General features: G+C 37.1%; 1 protein-coding gene across 2 annotated transcripts in view; it reads left to right on the top strand.

The window, feature by feature from the left end:
- The first annotated feature begins 3746 nt into the window (after positions 1-3746).
- The window catches only part of necab2 (N-terminal EF-hand calcium binding protein 2), a 79637-nt gene continuing 56655 nt past the window's right edge, over positions 3747-26728 (top strand). For both annotated transcript variants that reach the window (XM_026243441.1, XM_026243440.1), the window contains exons 1-2: positions 3747-4130; positions 10080-10104. In XM_026243441.1, the coding sequence (XP_026099226.1) occupies positions 3813-4130; positions 10080-10104 (343 nt within the window). In that variant the 5' untranslated portion in view covers positions 3747-3812. The remainder of the gene's footprint in view (positions 4131-10079; positions 10105-26728) is intronic.

The raw sequence follows: 26728 nt of genomic DNA, 5'->3' as shown, positions 1-26728 counted from the left end.
TGATACCATATTCTGATACCACATAAAGTCAACATCATAAATAGGCCTGTATCCATTGCGAACATAATTTATTATGAGTCTTAAAAAATAACATAAAATCATTGTTGAGCCACAACATTGTCAACATACCATAGTTTGACTTGTACTTCACTCCGCTGATTTCTAAAGACTGCTGTACAATAGCATCTTGAGCTCAAACAACGCTAAGAGAGAGCTTACCAATGGTCCAGACCAACCTTACTTAAGTTTGACTTACAGAAGAAATACTTAGCATAAGAACGTGTCGGGAATCGTGCCATAAGGTTAAGAGAGAGGTTAAGGAATAGGTTAAGAACTACTTAGCGATAAGAAAGTTTTGGGAAACCGGGCCTTAAACATTTTGTCATGATGTAATTATAATAAGCCTACATAATCATTACACATTAATTATGCTTGTCACTTGCATTTAAAATAGTTTTGCCATTTATGTGCTCTTAAAGTAACATTTCTAACAAAAAAAATGATTTAAAAAATAAATTAACAGAGTCACAAGGCAGGAAGTGACACAAAGAAGAGGAGTAAAAAAATATCAAGCGCTAACAATCACAAGTTAACTGCTGTGTATTAGCATGTGAAGTGTTTTTTGTTTTGTTTTGATGTTTTAGAAAATCTTAACTAGTAACACCGACAACGACTATAGCATAATCTAGGCTTCATAAAATGAAATAAAGTTTAAGTATGTTATTTTCCACTGTACCTATGCATAAAATTTAAATGAAAGGTTTGGGTATGCTAATTAGACTAACTAGCTAACTAGTTAGCTAATATAAACAAATAAATTACAAAATGTAGCCTTTGTTTGTTGCCTATTTTATAGCCTTTTTAGACTATTTTAGGCATTTCATATTGCTCATATTTCCTTTTTGTTGTCACTGTGAGCATAGATGTGGGAGTAGCTCATGGTCTCTTCAATAGGCTAATTTATTTTAACAGATTCGCTCATAAAATACTGTACCTACAAGGCGCTTCAACATCTTCATTTAATTATTATCACAATTTATTAACTACTTATTTATGTCAATACTCATCAGTATTTATGTAATATTATAGTATAGTAAAGAAAAATCTGCATTTAAAAAAAATGTAGTGAGGGGGGCTGAAAATTGAAATCTCACCTAGGGCAGCAACAGAGCCTGGGCTGGCACGGAGTTATGAGAACTTAAACACTAGCTAACATTAGAATTCTCATTTTAGAGTGTTATTTCACTGCATGATTATGTATAATAAAATGCATTCAGAATACTCCCAAAATTCAAGCTATGGGGCAGGAAATTTATAAATTTATATAATTTCATATAGTTGATCAATATCAACCGAAAAGTGACATTTTTATTTTTTGCAAAAAAAATAAAAAAATAAATCACAAATCTGATATAGATTTTATACAACAGTTCAATGAACAAGATGTTAATGTTTCACCAACAAAAATGGTTCCAAACAAAAGCACAGCACTGTTTTGCATTTCTGAAAAACATGTTTTTCGTTCCTGAATGAATCTGTAACGGGGCTGACGAGTCGTGAGACATGCTTATCCATGTGCAAGCTTTTATTACACAGAGACGTGGTCGTAACAGGCATGGGTCAAATACTGCCAAACAGGTATATAGAGGGCAAGACACACTTCCTAGGGCAAGTGTGGGTCTTCGTTGAATAAACAATATCCAGAGGGCTAAGCAAGATGCCAGAGCAAAGGGTCAAAACATGAATAACAAGGCAAGACAAGAAAAAGACTAAGGTAAAACTATGAAAACTACAAAACTGAAACAAGACTAAGAAAACTAGAAACTGAAACAAGACTAAGGAAACTGAAACAAGACGAAGAAAACAAACACGGATGGCTTGGAATTGCAGCTATCACTAGGAGATGGATATGTGCAGAACAATACTCGGCAGTGTGTGAGAGGAAGTCCAATGCTTATAAAGTGTGTGATGATTGTTCTGTGTGTGTGTTATTGGTGGCAGCTGTATGTGATAGTTATCAGGTGAATGTGATTGGTGCAATGGAGCATGGGAAAAGTAGTCCAGGGTGTACTGTGTAGTGTGAGAGTCTGTGTTGTGGATGATGACCTCTTGTGGTGAATAAACGGAAGTTCAATTACCGTTATCAAAATATTTTTTATGCATTTTTAACTGGTTAAAGCATTCATGCCTTGCATTAAAACAGTGTGTATATGAATCTAAATGCCCCTTCAGATGCAGCTTTTGTTTTCTCTGCATTGCATGAATTTTGTTGATAATGATTTTATTGTGTTGTTAATAGCCCCAAATGACTTATTATTGTAATTGACTTTATTGATGACTTTATTGAGAGAATGGCTTTACAAAGGTAAAAATGTCTATAAAGGGTAAAATTAATTTTAAACTTGTTAATTTCTGTCACTGCTATATATGAACTGACCACCATACCAGCTATCCATGGCACTCCTGCAGTGCCGCACACTCAGCAAAATATCATCTGATTATTGATTGTTATCGATAAAATCCCAGAAAATCTAGATATATAATTTTTTTGTCAATATCACACACCCCTAGGCTAGATATTTAATTATTCTTTGATTAGTGATTGTTCGGTACACCTAGGGGCAAAAGCTTTGACACAATTCGAGACAATTCGAACACTGCATTTAACTATTGTAATTGTTCATCTATATCTATAAATAGTTCCTGTGGGATACTTGTATAAACGGATGTAACTGGGTTTTTTATTGTGTCTGTTTAAGTAGACACTAAAGTTATGGACTACCCTGATAGTACATGAGATTACGTTTTGTCGTTTGCAAATAAGTACAAAAAAAAAAGTATTTTTACATTGTTTGCTCATCTGCAATATGTATAGGATGCTTCCTATTAGATGTCAAATAGACATGAAGAAATTGTCTTTAAGCTGTTTATGGTTTATAATGTGTAAAACTGACATAAAAACATATATAAGATGTTTGTATACAGCAGGTGCTTTACAGATTAAGCGACTTGCATACTTTGCTAACAGGGTACAGATCATACGAAAACGAATCATGGTTTTACTATATATATATATATATATATATATATATATATATATATATATATATATATATATATATATATATATATATATATATATATATATATAGTTTTGCTACACTAACTGTAATTTAACCATTGTGTTTTTAGTAAAACTATGGTAATCAATCCGCCAACAAAACGTTATTACACTTGTACTAAAAAAAATTCGTAAGGTATATATAGGAATGGTAGAACTAAATGTCTAAAACTCAGGTTTACTGTAGGAAACCAACAATCAAAGCCAAAATAAGACCCAAACCACGTCAGCATGGTTAATTCAAAAGTTATTTTCTGGGATCAATGGGCATTAACATCGATTCCTGCTGTATCAGAATCAGAATCAGAAAGAGCTTTATTGCCAAGTATGCTTACGCATACAAGGAATTTGTTTTAGTGACATAAGCTTCCAGTACACAGAGACAACACAGAAAAAAAATAAATAAATAAATAAAATAAAAAGATTTACAAATTGGCAAATAAATAAGTGTATAAACAATTGTGCTATAAACAATTGTGCTAGTAGCTACTCTCTTTCTAAAATGCAAATAATGCTTTTCTTGTTCCTTTTTCTGCATCTGAGCTAAATGGATGGCACTCATTGAACTGCTTCAATTAGGTGTGACAGGATGGGTGAGTTTTTGGGATGTGTGCAGCTGCTGCTGCTGATGTCAGAGAGGAGGGAGGGATCGCCCCCATAGCGCGCAGCATGAACGCTCCGCGGCAAAAGGATGTGTGAACAAGCAGCGCGCTACTGCAGGGACGGCGTCCAAAAACTGCTCCACAAAGAACAAGCCAAACTCCGGTCACAGGACAGCAAAGACCAGCCCAATCCCGGGGCCCAGGACAGCGAGACAGCGACGGCTGCACAGTCCGGAAACAGCGGCTCTCAGCCCGGTGGAATAGACGGGCTCGTCCGCTGGATAGTCACCAAGATGAGCGACAATAAAAGCATCTCTACTCGGGAATATGTGAAGGAGGAGGCGGCGGTGGCTCAGGAGCAGTTCTTTGCACCGGAGCCCCGAAAGGGCATTTCTGTCATTTTGGATGTAGGTGTTTGATATTTTATTATTTGATGTATAAAGAAATATGAAATGCATGCACTCGTTTTACAAACTTTATTCAATTGCCTTAAACAGCCTCAGAAGAGTGTTGAGTAATCCCATAATTAGACCAAGAATATTACTTAAATAACTAACCAACATTTGGAACTCGATGCATTACACCAATTATACATTTTTACATAGACCTACCTACTTAACTTTTTATCCAATCCAACCATTTTGCATAATTTGACACTTATATCATTTCTATGTCATATAGCCTACTTTATTACACTGTTCTCTGGAGTACTTAATTCTGATTGGCTAATCGTGAGCAATCAAGTTTTGTGTAATAATTTAAATTATATATTTCGCTGTTGCCTTTGGCAACAAACCGGCGTTTCTCTCGCGTATCATTCCGCGCACTGGTTCTTTACGATTCTTGGCGCGTGCCTCCGTTCGACTCGAAAGGCTCACTACGTTTGTGGCGTGAAATAAAAATGTATTAAAATTGATTTTAATATTGCCCTACATTGTGAGCATAAAACCTTTGATGGATGGTTAGAAGATCATAGAGTCCCCAGCAGCAAACCAAAAACTGTTGGTCGGAAGTAGGCTACAACAAACCGAAAATAAATAAAAGAGAGAGAGCTTAAAAGATAAGTTACAAGTGCATCTAAATCATAGATAACTAGGTAATTTAATGTAATATATTGTTGCAGTCTTATAATGTATTATGGACTATTCATCTAAACTCAAATCAATATTTTATTTAGTTGGTAGTTATTTATTTCATAATAAGTGGGATAATTTACAGCCAGATGGTCACTGTTGCAAGATAACCCTGTTTAGGGTATGATTAAGTGTCAATAATTAATGTGACTCATACTGTACATTCACAGTCATATTGAAATACATTTGAGCTTTTAGGATGTGCATTGAAATAATTCACCAAACTATAGAATAATCTACACATACACTAGATTCATGAAAAAGCAGTGCAACATCCAGCTGTACCTCTCAGCATTCTAAGGTTATACAACAGTTCTTTTGCTCTGATTTTAAGGCCGTATCTCTGAGAAGCATACTTGGATCTAAATAATTTATTGTGCTTTTCCTGTGAGCCCGGCAGTTATACTTTGTGGTTGGCTGCTGTGGCGAGGTCTCAGCAGTATTGATTTAGTAGGTCAAAGTATTGCCTCAGTATTGTTCATCGGTGCTGGATAATTATGTGTATCTGATGGGCATACCTCTTGAGGTTTCTGCATTGCTTTTAGGGGGAGAAGTTAAAACATTTAAGAGAGTGATAAGTAGATCAGCGATAGACCCAGATACAGTCTCAGGTAAAAAGACTATAAAGTAGAGGGGACAAAAACTAATTAAAAACCTCAGAAAAAGACCAGAGGCGCCAATGCACCCAAGATACTTTAGTGAAGGTGGAGGAAATGAATAAGAGGGGGGGTTGAGCAGATAATGAGGTGTTGTCTTTTATGGATATTGAGCATGTGTATACATGATTTCTCCTGGAGACCTCGGTACGGGGCGCAGGTGCTTGTAGGGGAATTGATTTCCCCCAATGCTTTGTGAGAGAATTCCATTACTTAACTCTATCTATCGCTTCCAAATGACATGTCTGCTGCCACGTCTATTCCAGGATCAGCCATCAGCCCTGACCGGGCCTTAAAACTGCATTGGTAAACTACAGAGCCACAGAGCAATTGTAAAGGCCCCCGTTTGCATTTCAGAAAGCTTTCGATTCACCGGCTAGACTAGTTATGGATTCATTCAGGGTATATTGAATTCTCTCAGCACGGCTTCCCCAAACCTGACAGTAAAAACAGTGGAGCACTAACAAGCTGTCATAAAGAAGGCTAAGTGTGTTTCCCAGTGCACAATATTTCATTCTTACATCATCATATCTCAGGTCCCAGACCTCATCTGGCTTAAGGGAGTAATTAAGTGAATTTAATGTTTTTTGAACGTTTCTTTTCCACTGGGGTTTAATGCTGTGCACTAAATTACAGTAGCGCTCTAGTTCACGCTTTAAAAGTAAGATGCTGGATGTGTGAGAATAGACAGATGATCAAATGGTCACCGCACATGACATTTACTAAAGACTTTATTGCGCTATTGATTTGAACTTCAAAATACAAAGATATCTGGCATTTGTTCAGTGAACTGGATTTGAGCCAAAGGTTGAGAATCAATCCAATTGACTTGGCAAGTCTAAATGTGAGTCCACATATTAGTGGCTATTAAACAAGTCCACTGTTGAGTCACACTCTCTCCATTCAAACACTCTTTATAAATCTTTATCTCCCTTTGCCTAATACCTCATCATCTCTTTCTTTGTTCCATCTTCTTTTGTCAACACAAGTCTTTTAGCCTTCATGGGCCAAAGAGGAAATTTGGGCACAAAGTCATTGTCTTGAAACAGAGCCTTATTTTTTCCCTGTGTTATCTGGATTTGTTCAAATTGCAGGATTTTACTTGATTATTGTTCTGATAGATAGTGGTTTGGTTCAATTGCACTAGTTGTACTTTGTTTTGTACCTGGTTTCTCCTTAATGTATTTGTCTAAGCATTTTTTTTTTGTATTTATATACATATGAACAATTTATTGCATGAATATGTAAATTAATTTTTGCTTCTCTCACCCTTTTATCAACTTGTAGCTTCGTAGTTCACATTAGAACATTAGAACTTTTGGTAGCTGTCCCCTTTTCCTGTCATACAGCGATATATCTTCTGAGGTGCAAACAAACTGGGTCACCTACATTAAGTGACTTCATATTGTCAGACCATACAAATGGTATTTAACAACCTCCTATCTTTAGTGCACCCCCTTTATTCTCGAAAACTTCAAGCAGACAATCACAATGAAGATATAGTGATGTAACTCCCAGCTAATGGTGGTTCTGTTCTTATTTTCAACTTCTCTTTTTACATTTTAGACCATTTGGCATCGTCTGCTTCTGTTACTGTGATCCAGTTCAGTCATAACAAAGCAGGATCCTGTCGTTTAGTGATTCTCAGCTGGTTTTGCAGGAGACCCAGATTTTATTTTACATACACTACTATTAAATATTTTGGGGTCATTATTTTTTGGTTTTTCTTAAAAAACTTTTCTTTGTTAAGCAAGAACACTTTAAATAAGACAGTATATATTTAGGCTGTTACAAAAAAATATAAATGTGAAATATGCTGTTCTTTTGAAACTTTCTATTCATCAATAAATCCAGAAAAAAAATGAATTGCAGTTTCTACAAAAATATTGAGCGGCATAATCATTTTTAACTGTGATAATAATAAGAAATGTTTCTTAAGCAGAAAAATCAGCATATTAGAATGATTTCTGAAGGATCATGTGACACTGAAGACTACAGTAATGATGCTGAAAATTCAGTGTTGCCATCATAGGAATAAATAACATTTTAAAACAGTTTAAAAAAATGTAAATAATGTTTTACAATATTTGAATATTGTTTTTATTCAGATTTAATAAAAACATTATACACACTAAAAGAATCACAAAAAAATACTGTGCACAAACATATAATCAACAAAAAAATATATAAAAACGTAAAAAAGTTTCCCAACATTTTGTCAAATGTGGCTGTGTTTCCAGAAATATTTTATCTAATTCCTTCTAAATGTAGAAATGAGTCCTGTTGACAAAGTAGAATTTTCTTACTGTATTTTTTATCAAACCTTGGTGAGTATAAGAGACTTTTTTCAAAAACATAAAAACATATTACTGACCCCTAAAGCTTTGAACGGTAATGTACAGTAAGCTGAGTAGGAAACTTTTAGTTTCTAAATGTCTCATGAATTGCAATGGATTCATATTCTGGGCAGCCAGTTATTAACCACAAAAAGCATTTTTATCCTTATTGCAGGTGAACCCTAATTTAAGTCTGATAATCCTAGTTATAATCCTTTTTTATTATTTATTTATTTAAATATGCATGGTTATATGGTTATAATTTCCAATTTGTTTTACTTCCTTCCTACAGTCCACAAAATCAGAGCATCCCTGCAGCAACCAATTTTTGGGTCACTACCCACCAGTTGAGAACCAGACCTGGCAATTAATGCTGCAGACACCTTTGCTTTAAGATATAAAATAGCTAGGAAGATTAAATACCAATAGTGCTTCTCAAGCGCTTTGTAAAATACATTACAGTATTGATCGGACATGTCACTGTTCCCACATTCACTCTCCTCTTAGTTCAGGAGAATGAAAAATCCCATTGTTGTTCTACTGCAGATGCTTCAGTGGTTGTTCTAATGTCCATTTATCCCTTCTGTGTGGCTTTTGCCTTTGTTCTGTGATGGTGAAGGATCCAGACAGGTGGAATTCTGTTAGCTGTCAGGATTGAATTGAATCCAGCTGAGAAGTGATTTAGACCATCGGCAGAAGCTGATCACTCTATTGAAGCAGATCAAATTGTGTGCTGTCAATACATGTTTCAATTATCAGATGCTTCCTCTTCGAGACATAAACATGCATGTACAGTCATAAAACATGGACCTCTATTCTTGCTTGAGCAGCCAGTATGTTTAACATGGGCATTCAGATCTGATCACAACAATTCACACTTCACTGTATTTATTTATTTAGAAAATGAGAAAGGCTGAAGGGTGAATGGATCGACTACCATAAAATCAGACCGTAGTGAGAAACGCTTCCCAGCACATTCTATTGACTGTGATTTTCCTGTTACCAGAGAGTCTTAAGTGGTCCATTTCACATCTGACTGGACCGTGTGATCAGGTTGCTCTTGCAGATTTAAGTAGCACCTCACTCAGTCTCTTACAAGTTCAACCAAACACATTAGCAATATACAAACTTGCTTAGTCTTGATTTAAAAAGGAACTTAAAGGTTATAATCAGCAATGTGATTCTTCCAGATTGATCTAGAATTCCTTTTTTTTAAAGCATAAAATCATGATTCGTGAATCATGCAGATAAGTAATAAAAAAAAATGTGGGATGGGGTGGGGGTGTTCAGAGTGAAGTTGGTTACTACATGGTGATTGGGATTGCGAAATGGTCTTAAGCAATTAACTAAATAAACTCTTTATAAATTATACATTATGGCATTATGTGAGTAGAATCAGCACTGAAATGTGTTACTTGTGTTTCAGTGTCACATGATCTTTCAAAAATCATTCTAATATGCTGATTTGCTGCTCAAGAAACATTTACTCTTTATTATTATTATCAATGTTAAAAAATTTTTTTTGCTGCGTAACATTTTTGTGGAATCATTGATTACATTTACAATATATATAATAATAATTTTATTCATTATACGCTATACAACTTTTTATTTTTATTGTACAACAGTATATATTATTACAATAAAATATATATCTTTTAATGTTATAAAATATATTTTGTAGATAACAAGTCCTGGGGGCATGGCTTGGGGGTATGGTCAGATTTTCCTGCTTTTTTGTCTCTATCTGATCTAATGCCTATATAATATAATTTGTGTTGGTGGTTTTCTGAATGCAATGCAAAGATTAATCATTGCACCATATTAAGGGCCAAGGTGTCACGAAGTTGAATTACAGTCAGCCTATCTATAGAACCAGAGTCTCATTTAATAGCTTTTCTGAGTAGGTTGACTGACACTGAACTCTACAGAGAGATGCTTTTTTAATTACTTTTTATCCGTCTTTTCTAGCATGTACTTTATTTTTCTGCAGCCAGTATCTAAAAATAATTGTTGTATGTCAATTTAAGATTAGACAGGTGTATAATAATAAGTTTAGTATTGAAATCAAACAGGTTTCTGATATTAAACTCTGATTAGCAGTTGATCAGGTTTTCTGGATGAATTATTTGAAGGTTTAGGTGATTTATAATGATAATGTTATTAAAATGAATAATAATTTGTATTAATATATTGTATTTCTTTATGTGTGTGTATGTGTATCATTTCAGATTTTCCGGAGAGCTGATAAGGATGGTGAGTGTAATCTGCTTTATATCATGTCATGTTAAATCATTAATGCGAATGTGTTTCTCAGACTCTGTTCTGTTCTAAACATGAAATCATGTTCATTTACTTCACTAGTGCTCAAAAGTTTGAGGTTGGTGAGATTTTTTCGTAAAAATGATTTTGAAAGAAGTTTTATTGTGAAATATTTTAACAATTCAAAATACCTGTTTTTTATTTGAATATGTTTATAAAATGTAATTTATTCCATTGATTTAAAGCTAAATGTTCAGCAGCCATTTTACCAGTCTTTAGTGCCACATGATCCTTCAGAAATCCTTCTAAAGGAGTCTTTACACAGCCAAGTTAAGGCTGCTCTGTGCCTGAAAATTCTGTGTAAAGACACAATGCTTTATAAAAGCCAGAGTAAATTATACCTGCTCTTAGCTGAAGTACTGTATAAAAGTGCAATTGGTATGTAAATGTATTTATGCCACCTCTGAGCAGCATGAAAGAGTCTGTGTAAAGATGCCTAAATGCCACTTCAGAAGCACTTGTGCCAACTGTGCAGTGTAAATTATATGCTGATTTGGTGCTCTTGAAATAATTCTTATCGTAATCAATGGTAAAAAAGAACAGCATTTATTTGAAATGACGTGTCTGTGCTACATAGAAGTAATATTTTCTTTCAAAATAATAATAATAAAAAAATCCCATTTGCGGGGCTTATTAGAAATTCAGGTCCTCTTCAGGAACTCGAGCTACATCCAGAATGCTTTGGGGAACGTCTCCAACATGAAGTCTCTGAATAACGTGTGTAATCAGTCCAATGGATGGGCGAAACGTCATAGGCGGGTGACGTCAGAGACCAGGAAGCATAAAAGCATGAGCCGGCATCCAGCCTTCTGTCTTCAGCAAGTGCTCTGCGTGTGTGTCAATCGCTATCTGTTTGTGAGTCTTATTTAGTGTCGTTTGTCCACTGATAAGCTCCATTTGTCAAAGCTTCAATCAAGAGAAGTCTTGGGTGAGAGCAGGCTGTGTGTTTTCCCTGCGACCAAAAAAGGAAAAAAAAAGTGGTAAGGACACACAGTTCGTGTGTTGGCTGCTTGAGAGTGAAGTGCGCAGTATCAGCTCTCGAAGGAGACCATCGTTTTCACTGGATAGCCTTTGTCATAACATCCTGACGCCCCTGAATGCATTACACAGTGCCCGTCTCTCCTCATTGCCCTCAGGAGATCGATCTGCCAACCCTTTGTTCCAGAGCGCAGTGTTCTACGGCGAGCGCTTCTCTCAGTTACCGCCCGGAAACATAGTGGTGCTAAGAGGCTCGCTACCTCTACGGAGGTCTGTAGAGAAGCTAGTACGGTCGTCCCCTACCAGTCCGCCGCTTCAGGGCACCGAGCTAGTGGCTCTAGGTGCACCAGAGGCCAGTCTCGTGAGACTGGTTCCCTTAGGAGGTCACATGGCGGTGGGACCATCGTTTTTAGGAGACTTCAGCTATGAGAGTCCTGATGCTGTGGCTCAGGACCTCGGAGGGCAGACCCCTCTGGGGAAATGCAGTGTACACCGAGGCCGTCACAGTGGCCGTCTCTACTCAGTGCCCTCAGGAGATCGATCTGCCAACCCTGCCGGTGTTCCAGGGCGCAGCGGTCTCCGGCAAGCACTTCTCTCAGTTACCACCCGGAAACGTAGTGGTACTAAGAGGCTTGCAACTTCCTTTGGAGGTTTCCAGAGCAGCTAGTTCACCTGTGTCCTGTCAGTGCGCAGCTTCAGGACACCAAGCTAAATGCTCTGATGACACCAAAGATCAGTCTTGAGAGGCTGATTCCTTTAGTAGACTATTTGGCAGCGTGAAAACTACTGCCAAATGTGTCTCAGTGGGTCCTGCACACTGTAGTGAGAGGCCACAGAATCCAGTTCATCGAGATGGTCCCTCCTTGGGTTGCAGAGTCCGGGTCCTACAGCCGGTACTTCACTGTTCCGAGGAAGGATGAGGTGTTGTGTCCTTTTTTTTAGATCTGTGTTTTTTTAACCACTCTGTCAGTGTGACTGAAGTTCAGCACGCTTGCACCCAAGTCCGAGGACTGGTGTGTTATGATCTATCAAGAAAATGCACTTATCTCCATCCTTCTTCATCTGAAGTTCCTGAGGTTTGCATTTGGGGGCAAAAGCCTACCAATACGGATCTTCCTCTGGCCTTGCACTCTCACCCCACACTTTCACAACTCAACCACATTGATGATTGGTTGATATTAGCTCAATCAGAGCAGATGAAGGTTCGGCATCAAGGTGTCGTTCTCGCTCACATGAAAGAGCTGGGGTTAAGACTTAATGCCAAGTAAAGTGTGCTTTCTCCAGTACAGAACCACTTATCTGGGCATGGTGTGGGATGATCGAGTGTATCCTCACTGCAGGTCATGCAGCAATGCCTACGTGCCTTGGACTTATGGAGAAAACTTTGGTTCTTTGGACGGAGTTCGGCCACTGTTAGTAGCCCTGGTCTGGCCAGGCCGGGTATGTTTCTTGGGCATGTTTTCTCTTTTTGACGGCACTCCATGGGAGTTTCCCATCAGGAGAGATCTCCTCCCGCAGGCAACCCCAAATGGAGCTTAGAGGCTGTAGGTGTGGTCTATGAGGAGGCACAACTCTTAGCTTCCGGTCTCTCAACCGAGGTTGTTGTTCCCTAAAGTGTTCTCGACGCAGCTCGAGTTCCTGAAGAGGAACGACTAAGGTTACATATGTAACCCTTGTTCCTCGAAGGAACAAGATGATGTGTCGCAGTGCCACACTTTCGGCTACTCTGGCCAGTGCTTGCTTCATCCTTTGAGGCTGGATGCCAGCTTTGCCACTCATACTTTTATGCTTCTTGGTCTCTGACGTCACCCGCCTATGACGTCGCACCCATCCATTGGACTGATTACACACGTTATTCAGAGATGTCTTGCTGGAGGCATTTCCGAAAGCGTTCTCGACACAGTGTCTCATTCCTTTGAGGAACCAGGGTTAAATACATAACTTAAGACCTTCTTTTTGTTCTCAGATGCCTGTCCAATATGATTTCTGCATAGTATTAGTTAAATATCATCTGCTAAGAAAATCGATGCATAATGAACCAGCTAATGATTTGCATTTGCTGGATGTTCTAAAAGGATTTTTACTCTATTGTACTGCAAATTAAATTACAGCAAAATTTTCAGATGTATTTGCTAATTGATTTTAGATTAGTCTCATTATGCAAATGAGCCTCTTTATCCATATTCATGTCCACAGAACAATTATGAGTATGAAGAAAGGCTTCGTTACAAATTTTGCAATGCTCAAATTCATGTATAAGAAGAAACATATTACTCTACAGTACATTTCATCCAATTATACTGTAATTAAGTTTTTTGTATGATTCTGTCTTGTTCGTCATTATTGGCATGAGACCAGGTGAGTCTCATCTGTTCTAAATGTTTGGATTGAAATATATATATTTAAAACATTGTTTCTTTATTTTAGATTCTTTTTAAAAGGAAAACTCCACTTTAGTTCTAAAAGAGAGTCGATACAAATAGCAGAGAGCGAAAACCTGCAACAAACCTGGTTAAAAGAAGTAGGGGCTATTTGATATGTGGAGCTAGCACAATTTGTGTTATTTTTAAACCCCTCCCAGGAGAGTAGCTTGGTGACAGTTTTAATGAGAGAGAGAGAGAGAGAGAGAGAGAGAAGGCAAGAGGGTGGGGGGGAAAGAAAAACAAGAGTCGCGACCACAGGAGATAGGTGCCATATTTTGCAACTCTTTGGTTTTCAATCACACAACTGTCTAACAAGAAAACAGAGCACAGGCTGATTTGCTTCCAGCATTTATAGATAACGATTTTATCTTCTTTCTTTTCGAATAGGGCGGCTGCATGTATAAAAGAGAATTCTCTCCAAAAATAATATTTTGTCATCATTTACTCACCCTATAATATAATTTTAAACATATACTACTTTATTTTTTTCCCATGGAACACAAAATAAAAAGTTCTCATTTTTGACAGTTTAATGTGACCACGACTGTCAAGCAATTCCAATATATATGATATGATATGATATACTACTGGTCAAAAGTTTGGAATAATTAATATTTTTAAATGTTTTTCAATATGCTGACCAGGGCTGCATATTTTGATTATTTGATTAAAATATTTTTATTAAAACATTAAAATATTTTTATAATTTAAAAGAACTGTTTTCTATTTGAATATAGTTCAAAATGTAAATGTGCTGATTTTTATTATTAGCAATGTTAAAAATAGTTGTGTTGCTAAATATTTTTGTTGAAAACATGGTACACTAATATTCAAAAGTTAGTATTAAGATTTAGGGGGAAAATGAAAATAAATGTATACTTTTTATTCAGTGAGAATTGACAGTAAATACACATTTATAATGCTTCAAAATGTCTCAAATAAACAGTTTTCAATATTGATAATAATAAGAACCATAATTAATATTAATAAGTACAAATAGTTATTTATAATAATTGAGCACAAAATCAGCATATTTGAATGATTTCTGGAGGATCATGTGACACTGAAGACTGGAGTAATGATGCAAAAATTCACCTTTGCCATCACAGGAATAGATTTTAAATATATTATTGAAACTAAAAAAAAAATCTAGTGTAAAACAATATATATATATATATATATAATTTAAAAAAATGTCTGTAAAAGTATATATTTGGTATCAATAAAAGTACTTCATACTAATGATGCCCTATATTCAATGCCTTCTGGACATTGTGAATTATTTTTCATCGTGAATAATGACATGATTTAATTTATTGTTTATGGATCAATTTACCTTCCAGAGTAAACCATCTTATTGAGCACAAACAAAACACAGAATGTCATGCCACCCTGCTGCGTGTCTCTTACTGCAGAAGTGATTGGTTACATTATGCGTGCGGTGCAGGCAGAGAGAATCATTAGTGTCTGTTGTATAGAGAAAATGACATGCTCTCTTGGCCTAAGAGCTTTTATGCAAGCAGGCTCAGCCTCCTGCTTTTTGATTACCTGGTCTGTGACCATAAATCTGCAAGGGCTGTTGACATGAGAGCAGACCTGCATGACCCACCGACTTATCTGCATCTGCAGTTCGCCCTCCTAAATATATCACTGAGTTTAAAGGGAGAGAAAGAGTGGTGCAGATACATCTAATGGAAATTTAATTGGTTCTTTCAACTGTTTTAAAATCTGTACTGTTACTCTGTGCAGCATTTTTTTTACATAAAAAATATCTCTCAGGGGAAAAAGAGAGCAAAAGGGCTACAGATGGGAAAAAAGGCTACTAAAATGAGTCATTTAGGAGCCAAATGACTTTTTCGTTGACAAATTACAGAACCCCTCTGTGCAGTAATGCATGTTAAGACATTCCTCTGGTGTTTCAAGAGGAAGCAGAATGTCGAAGAGTAAGAGTTGGTATACAGTAACCAATTATCATGCTTAAATGTAAATGAAACTGCTAATTCATGGATTTGAATGTATAAATACAAACTTTTCCCCTCTAGTGCTTTCCCCCTCTCTGGTCTAGGTTTGTGGGCTCTCGCTGGCAGTAAATGAGTGTTTATGTGTGTGCTCACTGAAAATAAACATGCTGACAGCAGCCTCCCGCACAGCATGCAAGCACCGAGGCTTCCCTGATCTAGACCTTATGAATCATTAAAGTTTTGTAAAAAGGGCATGATGGGTAAATAATGTCTCAGGTTAGTTTTCGGTCAAGAATAATGTCAAAGTGAGTTAAATGAGTGGCAATACAGTTAAATTGCCCTAACTTCAAGGGCTGGGGATTTTAGACCACTGGACATATAGCAAGGCACACACTGATGCTGTTGGCCGGTGGAGCATGAATGTACTGTGCGAGGGCTCTTTACACTTTACAAAGCCTGTGCTTTGGTCTACAGTGGGCAGGGACATATATTATTTAGCCATTTTTGTGTTGCCAATTTTGGCATGCTGCAAAAAATAAATAAAAGAAATGTTCACCTATGGTAATTCAGCCTGTGGCAGAGTGGCACATATTATGTCCTAGTTCTGACAAAAAAGAAAACACTATATCATACTGTAAATGCTGTAACGTTTCATGCACATACTGTATGAGGTCAAAATCATCTTCTCTTAATGCATCAACTCCATTAACCCCTGACACATGTACATACATATAAACACAGGTAGGTTTGTGTTGTCATGACAAATAGCTGTCAAGCAGCAGTATGTGCTGTACTGTGGTTACCTGTCTTATACCCAGAACATGCTCGGATTTAATTATTGTGCTGTGCCCAATTTCAACCCCCTGCCAAATTATTACCCCCCTCTACCCCCAAGTCACTACCTGATTGCCACACAGTTATGCAACTCCATGGTTCCTGTCCTAGACAATTATTGCCACTCATTTTGAAATACAGTGAACAGGTCTTTATAGTTGTGTACATTCCCTGTTAGGTTGTGCAAATTTGTAGTGTGCTAGATGCATACATTTTACAAATATATGTATATGTACACTCTCTTAAGCTGCATTTATTTAATCAAAGATACATAAAAAATTTAAAATACCTTAAAGGGGTCATATGATGCTTTTTTTTATTATTATTTTGTGTATATGGTGTAACACAATATTTTGACATGCTTTAATGTTCAAAAAACATAAAAAAAATTGGCCAACTGACCCAGTCCATATTGATTGGCCGAAGACAGCAAGCACTCATCAGAAATGTAATGCCCCTTTCCATAAGCACAAGCTTAATCTTTCATGATGAATGTAAAGACTGTTAATATTGTCCTTAGTTTTACCATCAGTTCAAGCCCGAAAGGGGAACAGAGTCGTGTGTCAGACACAGTGATGAAGCCGGTGTGTGTTTGCAGTACACAAGCCACGGACAGATAAGACAGCTGACCCAGTGTGTGACCATCTCTCTCTCTCTCTCTCTCTCTCTCTCTCACACACACACACACACACACACACACACACACACACACACACACACACGTACGCGTGCACACACACGGAACACACAAAACTCTGCATTTGAACATTCAATAGCAAATACTTAAACTGATAACAAAACATACAGTCGCTGATTCTGAAGTGCCAGATTGTCGTAGCAAAGTCAGAATTACCCTCTCTCCTATGTTCATGAAACATTCGTCCATAAAAAGCATTGCTGTTCTGTTGTAATTAATTATAAAGATTCCTAAATGCATTTACTTTTGGAAGGCCAAATAAAGTGCTTTTGCTTTCACATAGAAACACACAGCATCTCTCTGACATGACTGCTTCAAGACTAACTGTGGTTACTGAAACCACGACTTCTTTCTTTGCGTGAACATTTGGGCGGCATTACACATATGTTTCCACATAGTGACGTAGACATTTGAATAAGGCGTTTTAGGAGCGAGTGGCAGAGTCTTAACTTTGATAAAGAATATCTCTTTGGATTTGAGACTTTAGTCTTTGCAACTTTATAGATCTTCTTTATGCACCAAGAGCTTGTAACACTCCAAAGAGAAAGGAAAAATTTAAATTGCATCATATGATCCCTTTAATATATGATATAATATAACTCCTATCTTCAGTCACAAGATCCTTCAGAAATCATTCTAAATCTTCCCTGATAGCAAGTGGCAAATTATGTTTATAGCATAAAATACATGTTATAGTTTTTTTTTTTAAGAAAGTGATGAGCCTTTGGGTATGTCCTATACTTTCTGTAAACAACTGTTCTCATCTTTTAAACTGGATCTGGGCCTTATCACCCAGTCTGTAATGGATGAGTAGGAAAATTTAATGTGGCAAAGTCTACATAGCATAGTTATTCTGGTGTACAACACAGGCATAGCTAATGCTCTTCACAGTGGGCACAGTCCCAACACAACTCATTTATGAATGCATTTACAGAACACTAGGAGAACGCCGGCTCTCACATCTTCCTCAGGATGAACCCTGCTTTGATGGAAGCTGGCCTGAGATCTGAGACCCCTCCTATTCCCACTCTACTAATTAAAGCCTGACTGGGGCTTCTGGACAGATCTCCGCTTTAAGAAATGTCCCTCTGAACTGCAAAACACAGTCTGATGCCAGCTAACTGCTGCCTTAAAAATGGATCTGAAAGATAAATGAATATCTTGAGCCCATATGCTTCTCTGGGCACACTGTATCAGTCCTCACAGTGGTCTAAAACAGCTCCTGAGAGGCAGCAGTTAGAGAAAGTTTAATTAAAGCACAGAGGAGTATATATAGCATCTCAGTCACTGTTGGTTATGAAGGTAGCGCTTTGTTATCTTTGTTTTAGATGCATTTTTCGGGGTCTGTTTTTGCAATGCATCAAATACTGGCGCTCACAAATTACTTAAACATGAACAATTGTTGTTAGTACGAGTTTTTTCTGAAAAGTTCTTCCCTTTGTCGCACATCTGAAAGCTATTGCAGAAGATCTGCCATAATACAATGAGATATTATAAGAGAAGCTTTAAAGTCACCAGAATACATTCAGGGAAGAACTTTCTTTGCTACATTCATTCAGTTGCAAAGTGCAATACAGTGAAGTCAGCAGGGAATCTTTTTGAAAGTGTTTGAAAATGTGTTTGGTTCCCGCAGGTCTGTTCAAATCACACTGCTCCGTCCCAGGAGACTATGACTAATTAAAAATACTCAAGGCCTCCAGATAATAGATTTGGGTTTGTTGCCATTCTTCTATTATTTTGTCTTCCACCTCCACCCCAAGCTCACTTTTTTTCCTACACGTTGCTGTACTTGCTGCTAATGCCAACTTTAACTTAGACTAATTAAGTTAGGCTGATATTTTGTCTTTTTTAACCCTCATGTTGTGTTCCAGTCATTATGGATTTCCTTTTTCAAGAAAATGCTAGTTAATTTATAACATTGCTATAAAGCTTACTGACTTTGCTCACACAATGTATAAGAACTCCCCCCTCCAAAAAAAGATAATTTTTGCACTTTTCTGGAATTTTGTTACACCTGTGTTGTTAAAAAAATGTCTTGTTATTCTATATTATTACCAAATGTTGGATTCAATCTTTTTAGCAATCTTTTCTATTTTAGTTGGCAGTTGATATTAGCTTATGCACCTCACTTTATGAGTAAACACAGTTATCCACAAAAATGATTTTTTTTCACTCAAAACTGAGGTGCACGGCTCAGATCAATGAAGCTTAAAACCAGTCAGTTCCAAAATGAAACAAGAAACCCGTGCTAATTAAAAGAAAACAAGTTGAAAAAAGATCCAAGTTTAGTGATAATGTAGCAAAATGTAAGATTTACAGCAAAGGTAACGGGAAAGCATTTTCAGCACAACACAAGGGTTAAAGAGATACAGTATCTGATTAGTTTCCACTGTATTACATGGAAAGAGAATGAAAAATAAATCTTGAATTTGTGCTAGTCTTTAATTTAAAGTAGATAGGCACATACTGTGCCCAGTTGAGGAAGCGGTTTCAGTACTTTGTTCTGTGTGCACTGAGGGTATTTCCCCACATTTCTCTGTCTACCCGACCGTGCACTGCCACATCAAAGGAAACACTCTCTTTAATGTGCTAGAAAGCGCCACAGTCACAGGACTGCACTGCAGATAAGGAAGTAGCATACTAGAGGGGAATCCGTGTGCTTTCAGAGGATGTCCCAAGGCATTATGGGAGGAGGTGGATTGGATTTGAGGCAGTGGAGATTGGTTGATTTCTGATGTTAGCAGAGACTCGGGGGAGTTCACCTGGCTGACCTGGCGGCCCACGCTTTGTGCTAAACTTGGCTGCATGACAGAGAAAGAGTTGATGTGGCATGTCAGTGTTTTTCTTCAAGATGTCTTAAGCTTTTTTTGTTACTGAGCATGAAGGGAATATGCAGAGTGGTGTTCAGAAATGTTTGGGGCAAATGTTATATTAAATGTCTTGATCTATGTAGCATTTTGTGACATTTATGTTACATGATCTGACTGATTTGGACGTTAAATTAGGGCTTTTAAGGAGGGATGAAAATGCAACAAGTGAATTTACAGGTGAACAAGTGAATTTAGGAATCACAAAATCATAATGTACATTATGAAGTTAGTATGTTCATTTTGAGATTATATTTATAAATGTTATTTATTCGTATGTTTCAAATATCCAATGTACGTGAGCCTCAAAGCATTTATAAACATTTGTCTTTTAAAAGGTTTTATGTTTTATATGCTGTCAAAATGTTGATATTGTACAGAGTCCATATAGTATGTGTGCTAGAATCAAAAAGAAGCCTTTTTATATGCTTTTTCAATTGAGATTGTATGCTAACCACCAGGTTCCCCTTCACTTCAGCTTGTCAGAACTAAATAGGATTAAAATACATAAGCAATGTGATCACTATGGTATTGGTGGTTACTGTAGCGTATCCTGATACATTTTTTAAAGTCGTTGTTTTGTACTAAAAGAATTGTACTGGAGCACAATGTTAACTGTCACTCTTAGCAGTTGTTTCACAGGGGAGATGCCAGTTGTAACACAGTGGTGCAGTCTGCCAGGAGAACATGCACAGAATGCTGACAGCATTATCAGTTAGCTCACACAGCAGCTGGAGAACAGAGAAGGTGCTTCATATGACTCAATGTGATATCATATGCAATGGGAAATTAAAATAAGCACAAGGAGTGAATGACTTAACAGTTTATACACCCCAGGTTTAGAGAGGTATGGTATTTGTGGTGCCTGGGCATTATGGGAGATCTTTGTTTCTGGTGACAGGCAGTTGACTGTGTAAAATGATTGGCGTTTGTGACAGCTTCAGGAGAAGGAGATTGGGTTCGGGTAAAGCCTTCCTAGGTAATGTACTGATTTGTTTTTCAAATGCCTTGTCAAGCCATATTTCAATGTTTCTCTTGATGAATGTTCCTTTTCTAGTTAAAAATTATACTTTAAATTCAATTTCAAACTGCAATTATGCTTGATATCTGCTTCATCAATTCGAATTCATTTGAAATTAGATAGTGAAGCTGTTGAACAGGATAACTTTGCTGATCTGCTCGTCAATCCAGTACAAACCAGCCTCAATCAAGAGCATTGATATTCTTTTCAGCACGGTACTATCACATCTTATGCTACAATGTTATTTATATGCTATATGATAATATTTATTAATATTTTAGAATTAGTAACTTTATGCTTTTGGAATTCTTACTAGTTTTTGTGTTTTGTTTTGTATTTCTATTTACCTTTAATTTATTTTATTTTGGTTTGAGTAATTTTAGTACTTCAACCTAAACATATTTTAAAACAACATTTAAAATGTTTTTCATCTAATATATATATTTATTTTAATTGTTTTATTTTGATTAACACAAATGATGAGTTTTAATAGTTAACAGGAACAACGCTATTCTACTGGAGTTGTTGTGTTCTTTCTATTCTTTGTCTTGTTTGTAGGGTTTTGTTTGTCAGGTTTGCTTCAGTGCCTCTTGATGTCAGGATCATGTATGATGTGCTAGTGCTTGTGTTCATGGTGCAGTGGGATGTAGCGCTGAAATCTCACAAGGGATGCAGTTTTGAGGGACTGTCTCCCTAAAGTAAACCTTAAACTTTGCCCACTATTCTATGTAGAAATATTTTTGATGTATTACCAACAAATCTAATTCAGATTGTGACTGCAAAAAAGGACATTTACTTTTAATATGACTGCATGTGGAACAAACCTGATTCCAAAAAAGTTGTACACTGTACAAATTGTGAATAAAAACAGAATGCAATGATGTGGAAGTATTACATTTCAATATTTTATCCAGAGTACAACATAGATGACATATCAAATGTTTAAACAGAGAAAATTTATAATTTTAAGGGGGGGTAAAAGTTGATTTTAAATTTCATGGAATCAAAACATCTAAAAAAAAAGTTGGGACAAGGCCATGTTTACCACTGTGTGGCATCCCCTCTTCTTTTTATAACAGTCTGCAAACGTCTGGGGACTGAGGAGACAAGTTGCTCAAGTTTAGGAAAAGAAATGTTGTCCCATTCTTGTCTAATACAGGCTTCTAGTTGCTCAATTGTCTTGAGTCTTCTTTGTCACATCTTCCTCTTTATGATGCACCAAATGTTTTCTATGGGTGACAGATCTGGACTGCAGGCTGGCCATTTCAGTACCCGCATCCTTCTTCTACGTAGCCATGATGTTGTAATTGATGCAGTATGTGGTCTGGCATTGTCATGTTGGAAAATGCAAGGTCTTCCCTGAAAGAGACGAGATCTGGATGGCAGTCTATGTTGTTCTAGAACTAGGTGCCTTTCCAGATGTGTAAGCTGCCCATGCCACACGCACTCATGCAACCCCATACCATCAGAGATGCAGGCTTCTAAACTGAGCGCTGATAACAACTTGGATTGTCCTTGTCCTCTTTAGTCCGGATGACATGGCGTTCCAGTTTTCCAAAAAGAACTTTCCACTTTGCCACAGTCCATTTTAAATGAGCCTTGGCTCAGAGAAAATGACTGCGCTTCTGAATCATGTTTAGATATGGCTTCTTTTTTGACCTATAGAGTTTTAGCCGGCTAACAATATGGCACGGTGGATTGTGTTTGTGTTTTCTGGAAGTATTCCTGAGCCCATGTTGTGATTTCCATTACAGTAGCATTCCTGTATGTGATGCAGTGCCGTCTAAGAGCTGAAGATCACAGTCATCCAGTATGGTTTTCCGGCCTTTACCCTTACGCACAGAGATTGTTCCAGATTGTCTGAATCTTTGGGTGATATTATGCACTGTAGATGATGATAACTTCAAACCCTTTGCAATTTTTCTCTGAGAAACTCCTTTCTGATATTACTTCACTATTTTTCGCCGCAGCATTGGGGGAATTGGTGATCCTCTGCCCATCTTGACTTCTGAGAGACACTGCCACTCTGAGAGGCTCTTTTTATACCCAATCATGTTGCCAGTTGACCTAATAATTTGCAAATTGATTCTCCAGCGGATATATGTACATTTAACTTTTCCAGCCTCTTATTGCTACCTGTCCCAACTTTTTTGGAATGTGTAGCACTCATGAAATCCAAAATGAGCCAATATTTGGCATGACATTTCAAAAATGAGTGATGTGACATTCAGCCAAGTTTGGTGACCCATACTCAGAATTTGTGCCCTGCATTTAACCCATCCAAAATGCACACACACAGAGCAGTGAACACACACACACACACCCGGAGCAGTGGGCAGCCATTTATGCTGCGGGGCCCGGGGAGCAGTTGGGGGTTCGATGCCTTGCTCAAGGGCACCTAAGTCGTGGTATTGAAGGTGGAGAGAGAACTGTACATGCACTCCCCCAATTCCATCCGGCCCGAGACTAGAACCCACAACCCTTTGATTGGGAGTCCAACCCTCTAACCATTAGGCCACGACTTCCACAAAATATCTCACTTTCAACATTTGATATGTTATCTATATTCTATTGTGAATAAAATCTAAGTTTATGAGATTTGTAAATTATTCCATTCCTTTTTTCACTCATAATTTGTACAGTGTCCCAACTTTTTTGGAACCGGGTTTGTACATGAACTGCTTGACTCAAAACACTCCACAGCAGAAACACATGGCCTGTTTACCTGTTGGACATAATTCCTTTTTTTCCCTCTCAGCTTGAGCCTTGAGATGCTATTTTCATTAAAACAGAAAGAGCTATCTGATCGCACTACTCCTCTGAGTAAAGTGTAAAATGTGGGACTGAATAATCGACCTGACCTTTCCGTTAAAACCTCTCTCCACATGGACGGCACCTCTGACTTTCATAATAATGAACCAAACACACAATTCACAAAACCGAGCACACTGCTATTAGAATCAGGGGTGACCATTTTGCTCCTGTTTATGGAAAGCTGTAAAGACTTTAAGATGGGTTGAATTAAGTGCCAAGAAAAATCTCTTCATGGAGAAATCATCTCTGTTAATCAGTACTAATCATAAATGTACTTCTTTGTTCATAATCTCAGTCCTGGTCTCAAGCACCTGTTGATGACCTACCACTATGATTATGATTGCATACACAGCTTTTGAACCGGTGTCTGATTCAGATGAGAATACAAACATATGCTTGCTTTTGGACATCTGTTTTAACCTCCTGAGACCCAATAATAGACTTTTGTCCTTAGTAGAGGGCATTATATTTTAGTGAATTTCTCTGAGAACTTACATGTTTTTTTAAGTCTGGATGTCTTGTACAGAGCACATTCAGGGCTTTTCAGAGAACCCAGATTTTTTGTAGTTTCACCATGACCATTTTCTCTTTATTTAGTGATCAAATTTAAAACTCTTATGGAAATATGAAATAAATATGTACAGTATACACACACACACACAAGTAAACGTAAACTTATTTTATTGTTTAAAGCAGCCACTTTAGACAATGCAATGAAAACATTTTTTATAATGTCCGGTAGCTCTCTCATCAGATTCAGTTTATAAGGCAACCTAAAAATACAGATAAAGTGTTATTCATTTATTTTTGTTGCATTATAGATTCAGTAGTGGCACAGAAAATGGGAGTGTCAGGTGTATTTTAATATAGTGTCCTTTGTGTATTTGGCAATACTGCAAAATTGCAATTATAAAATATGTAATTTATCTTAACAACTGTGACAAAATTAAGTAGCCAAAAGGCAGGGCATTTTATTGATTCATGAATACATTTATATGGCATTAATAATGATAATATCACACTGGTTGTTCTTGTAATAACTACCATCGTGAGGGTACTCTGCATGCATATGTGAATTTGTGGCCTTTCCCTGCTCTAACTAATGACAGCCAGTTAAGTTGTTAATAATATGGCAGACTCCAAATGTGCAGCTAGGCTTGTGATATTTGGTGTCCGTTGTTAAATGACATTTAAATGTCAGTTAATTAGCGCCTTTATGTATGTTAACAATGTGTGTTGAATGTTTCTGAATGTGTGCTTTGTAAAGCTGAGTGTCTTTTTGTAAGAGGACCAGCTTATGATCTGAAAAAGGGGTTTTCTTTCTTCTTTGGAACACAAAATATATTTAGTTTTTTTGCCCATATAGTAAAAGTCAGAACTATTTTTGCCCATATAGTGAATGTCAGGGGGGTCCGAAACAGCGTTGGAAATTCATTGTTTGGACACACACACACACACAAAAACTAAACAAAAAAACTATTTCGTGTTCCACAGAAGACAGAAATGTGGGTTTGGAATGACATTAGAGTGAGTAAATAAAAATTTTCGGTAAAATAGCCCATTAATCTTTGGGATCTATTATTGAAATCAACAGAGCGATCAGTTCACTACATAAAGCTCTTCAAAGTCTTCATGGTTTTATCGTATCGTAACTCCTGCATTGCATCAGGACAGTGAAAGCAAGATTTGGTGCTGCGGTGGCAGCTTTCTCCATAAATCAGCCTATATGTCAATAACTGTAACTGAAATAAGGTTTGTTAAGAGCAAGGCCTCCCATAACACTGCGTTGATCTCTCCCAAAGCATTCCTGTTGTAGCTTCTAGTGTTTTGATTCTTGACAATAAATACAGTAAATTCAAACTGACCACTTTTGACAGTCATGGCATCAAAGCCACTATCTACAAATGTTCTAGCACATTTTGCAGAAATCAGCAGGGGTGGTGTGTAATATATAATGTTTTTCCATACCAGCCTCCCTGTAGCCAGTTACCCATGGTTACAGCAAACTGCGATCCCTATATCCCATTAGGCCTCTAGCTGCTGATGTTGCCATGGTGCCATCATCTTCTCCCTAAGCTTGTTTCCTCAGATGGCTGAAGGCTTTAATCAAGTGGAAACCCAATATAGGGTCACATCCATGTCTCCATCTCTTTCACGCATCCTCTGAGCCCTTAAGTCAGCTGACCCAGAAGTGTTCAATTATGCTAAATATATGATAAAATAAAAGACAAATATTTATAATAAAAGATAAATACTTCTTCTTGGGCTCTCACCCAAAGCCAGATGATTTTTGTCTCGAGTCCCTTGAAGCATAAAAGAGTGTAAATTAATTGAGAATTTCCAATCCTCAGTGGAAATAAGGCAGACTTGCTTGATTGCCGCAGCTGAATGTGGGGGTGTGAGGTGCTTCCAATGAACTCTCTTCTCTTCTCTTCTCTTCTCTTCTCTTCTCTTCTCTTCTCTTCTCTTCTCTTCAAATGTATAGTGTTTATATGAAATATTACTATTATAAACTTTTATGTCTGTGCAGAATTAGTGTTACAAAATATAATAATAATAAATATTCATTTCAATTTTGGACAGTGGCTTCATATACTGTAAATACGTTAATATCTTGAACATGTCCTAAACAACAATATCTTAAGACATGTCAAAGAAGCCTAACTCCATTAACAAATGAACGCACATTAGCATACTAAATGTCACTTTTCTTTTTACCATATGTAAAATATGATATTGACGGGAGGCGCGAAGAGTCACTCCACTGGCATTTGTAGAGTAATTGCTTTTGAGTTAAGCAACATTCCACTCCACGGTTTTCAAAAATGAAAATTCTCTCATTATTCATCATCACCCTCATGTCATCCGTAACCTTTATGGTTGACTTTCTTCTGTGGAACACAAAAAGAAGAGATGTTGAAAAAAGTGTAGTCCTACAGTAAGGGGCTATTATTATCAGAACA

Source organism: Carassius auratus, unplaced genomic scaffold, assembly GCF_003368295.1.
Source record: "Carassius auratus strain Wakin unplaced genomic scaffold, ASM336829v1 scaf_tig00003529, whole genome shotgun sequence".
Taxonomy (NCBI): Eukaryota; Metazoa; Chordata; class Actinopteri; order Cypriniformes; family Cyprinidae; genus Carassius; species Carassius auratus.
This window is presented reverse-complemented; position numbering and strand designations above follow the sequence as displayed.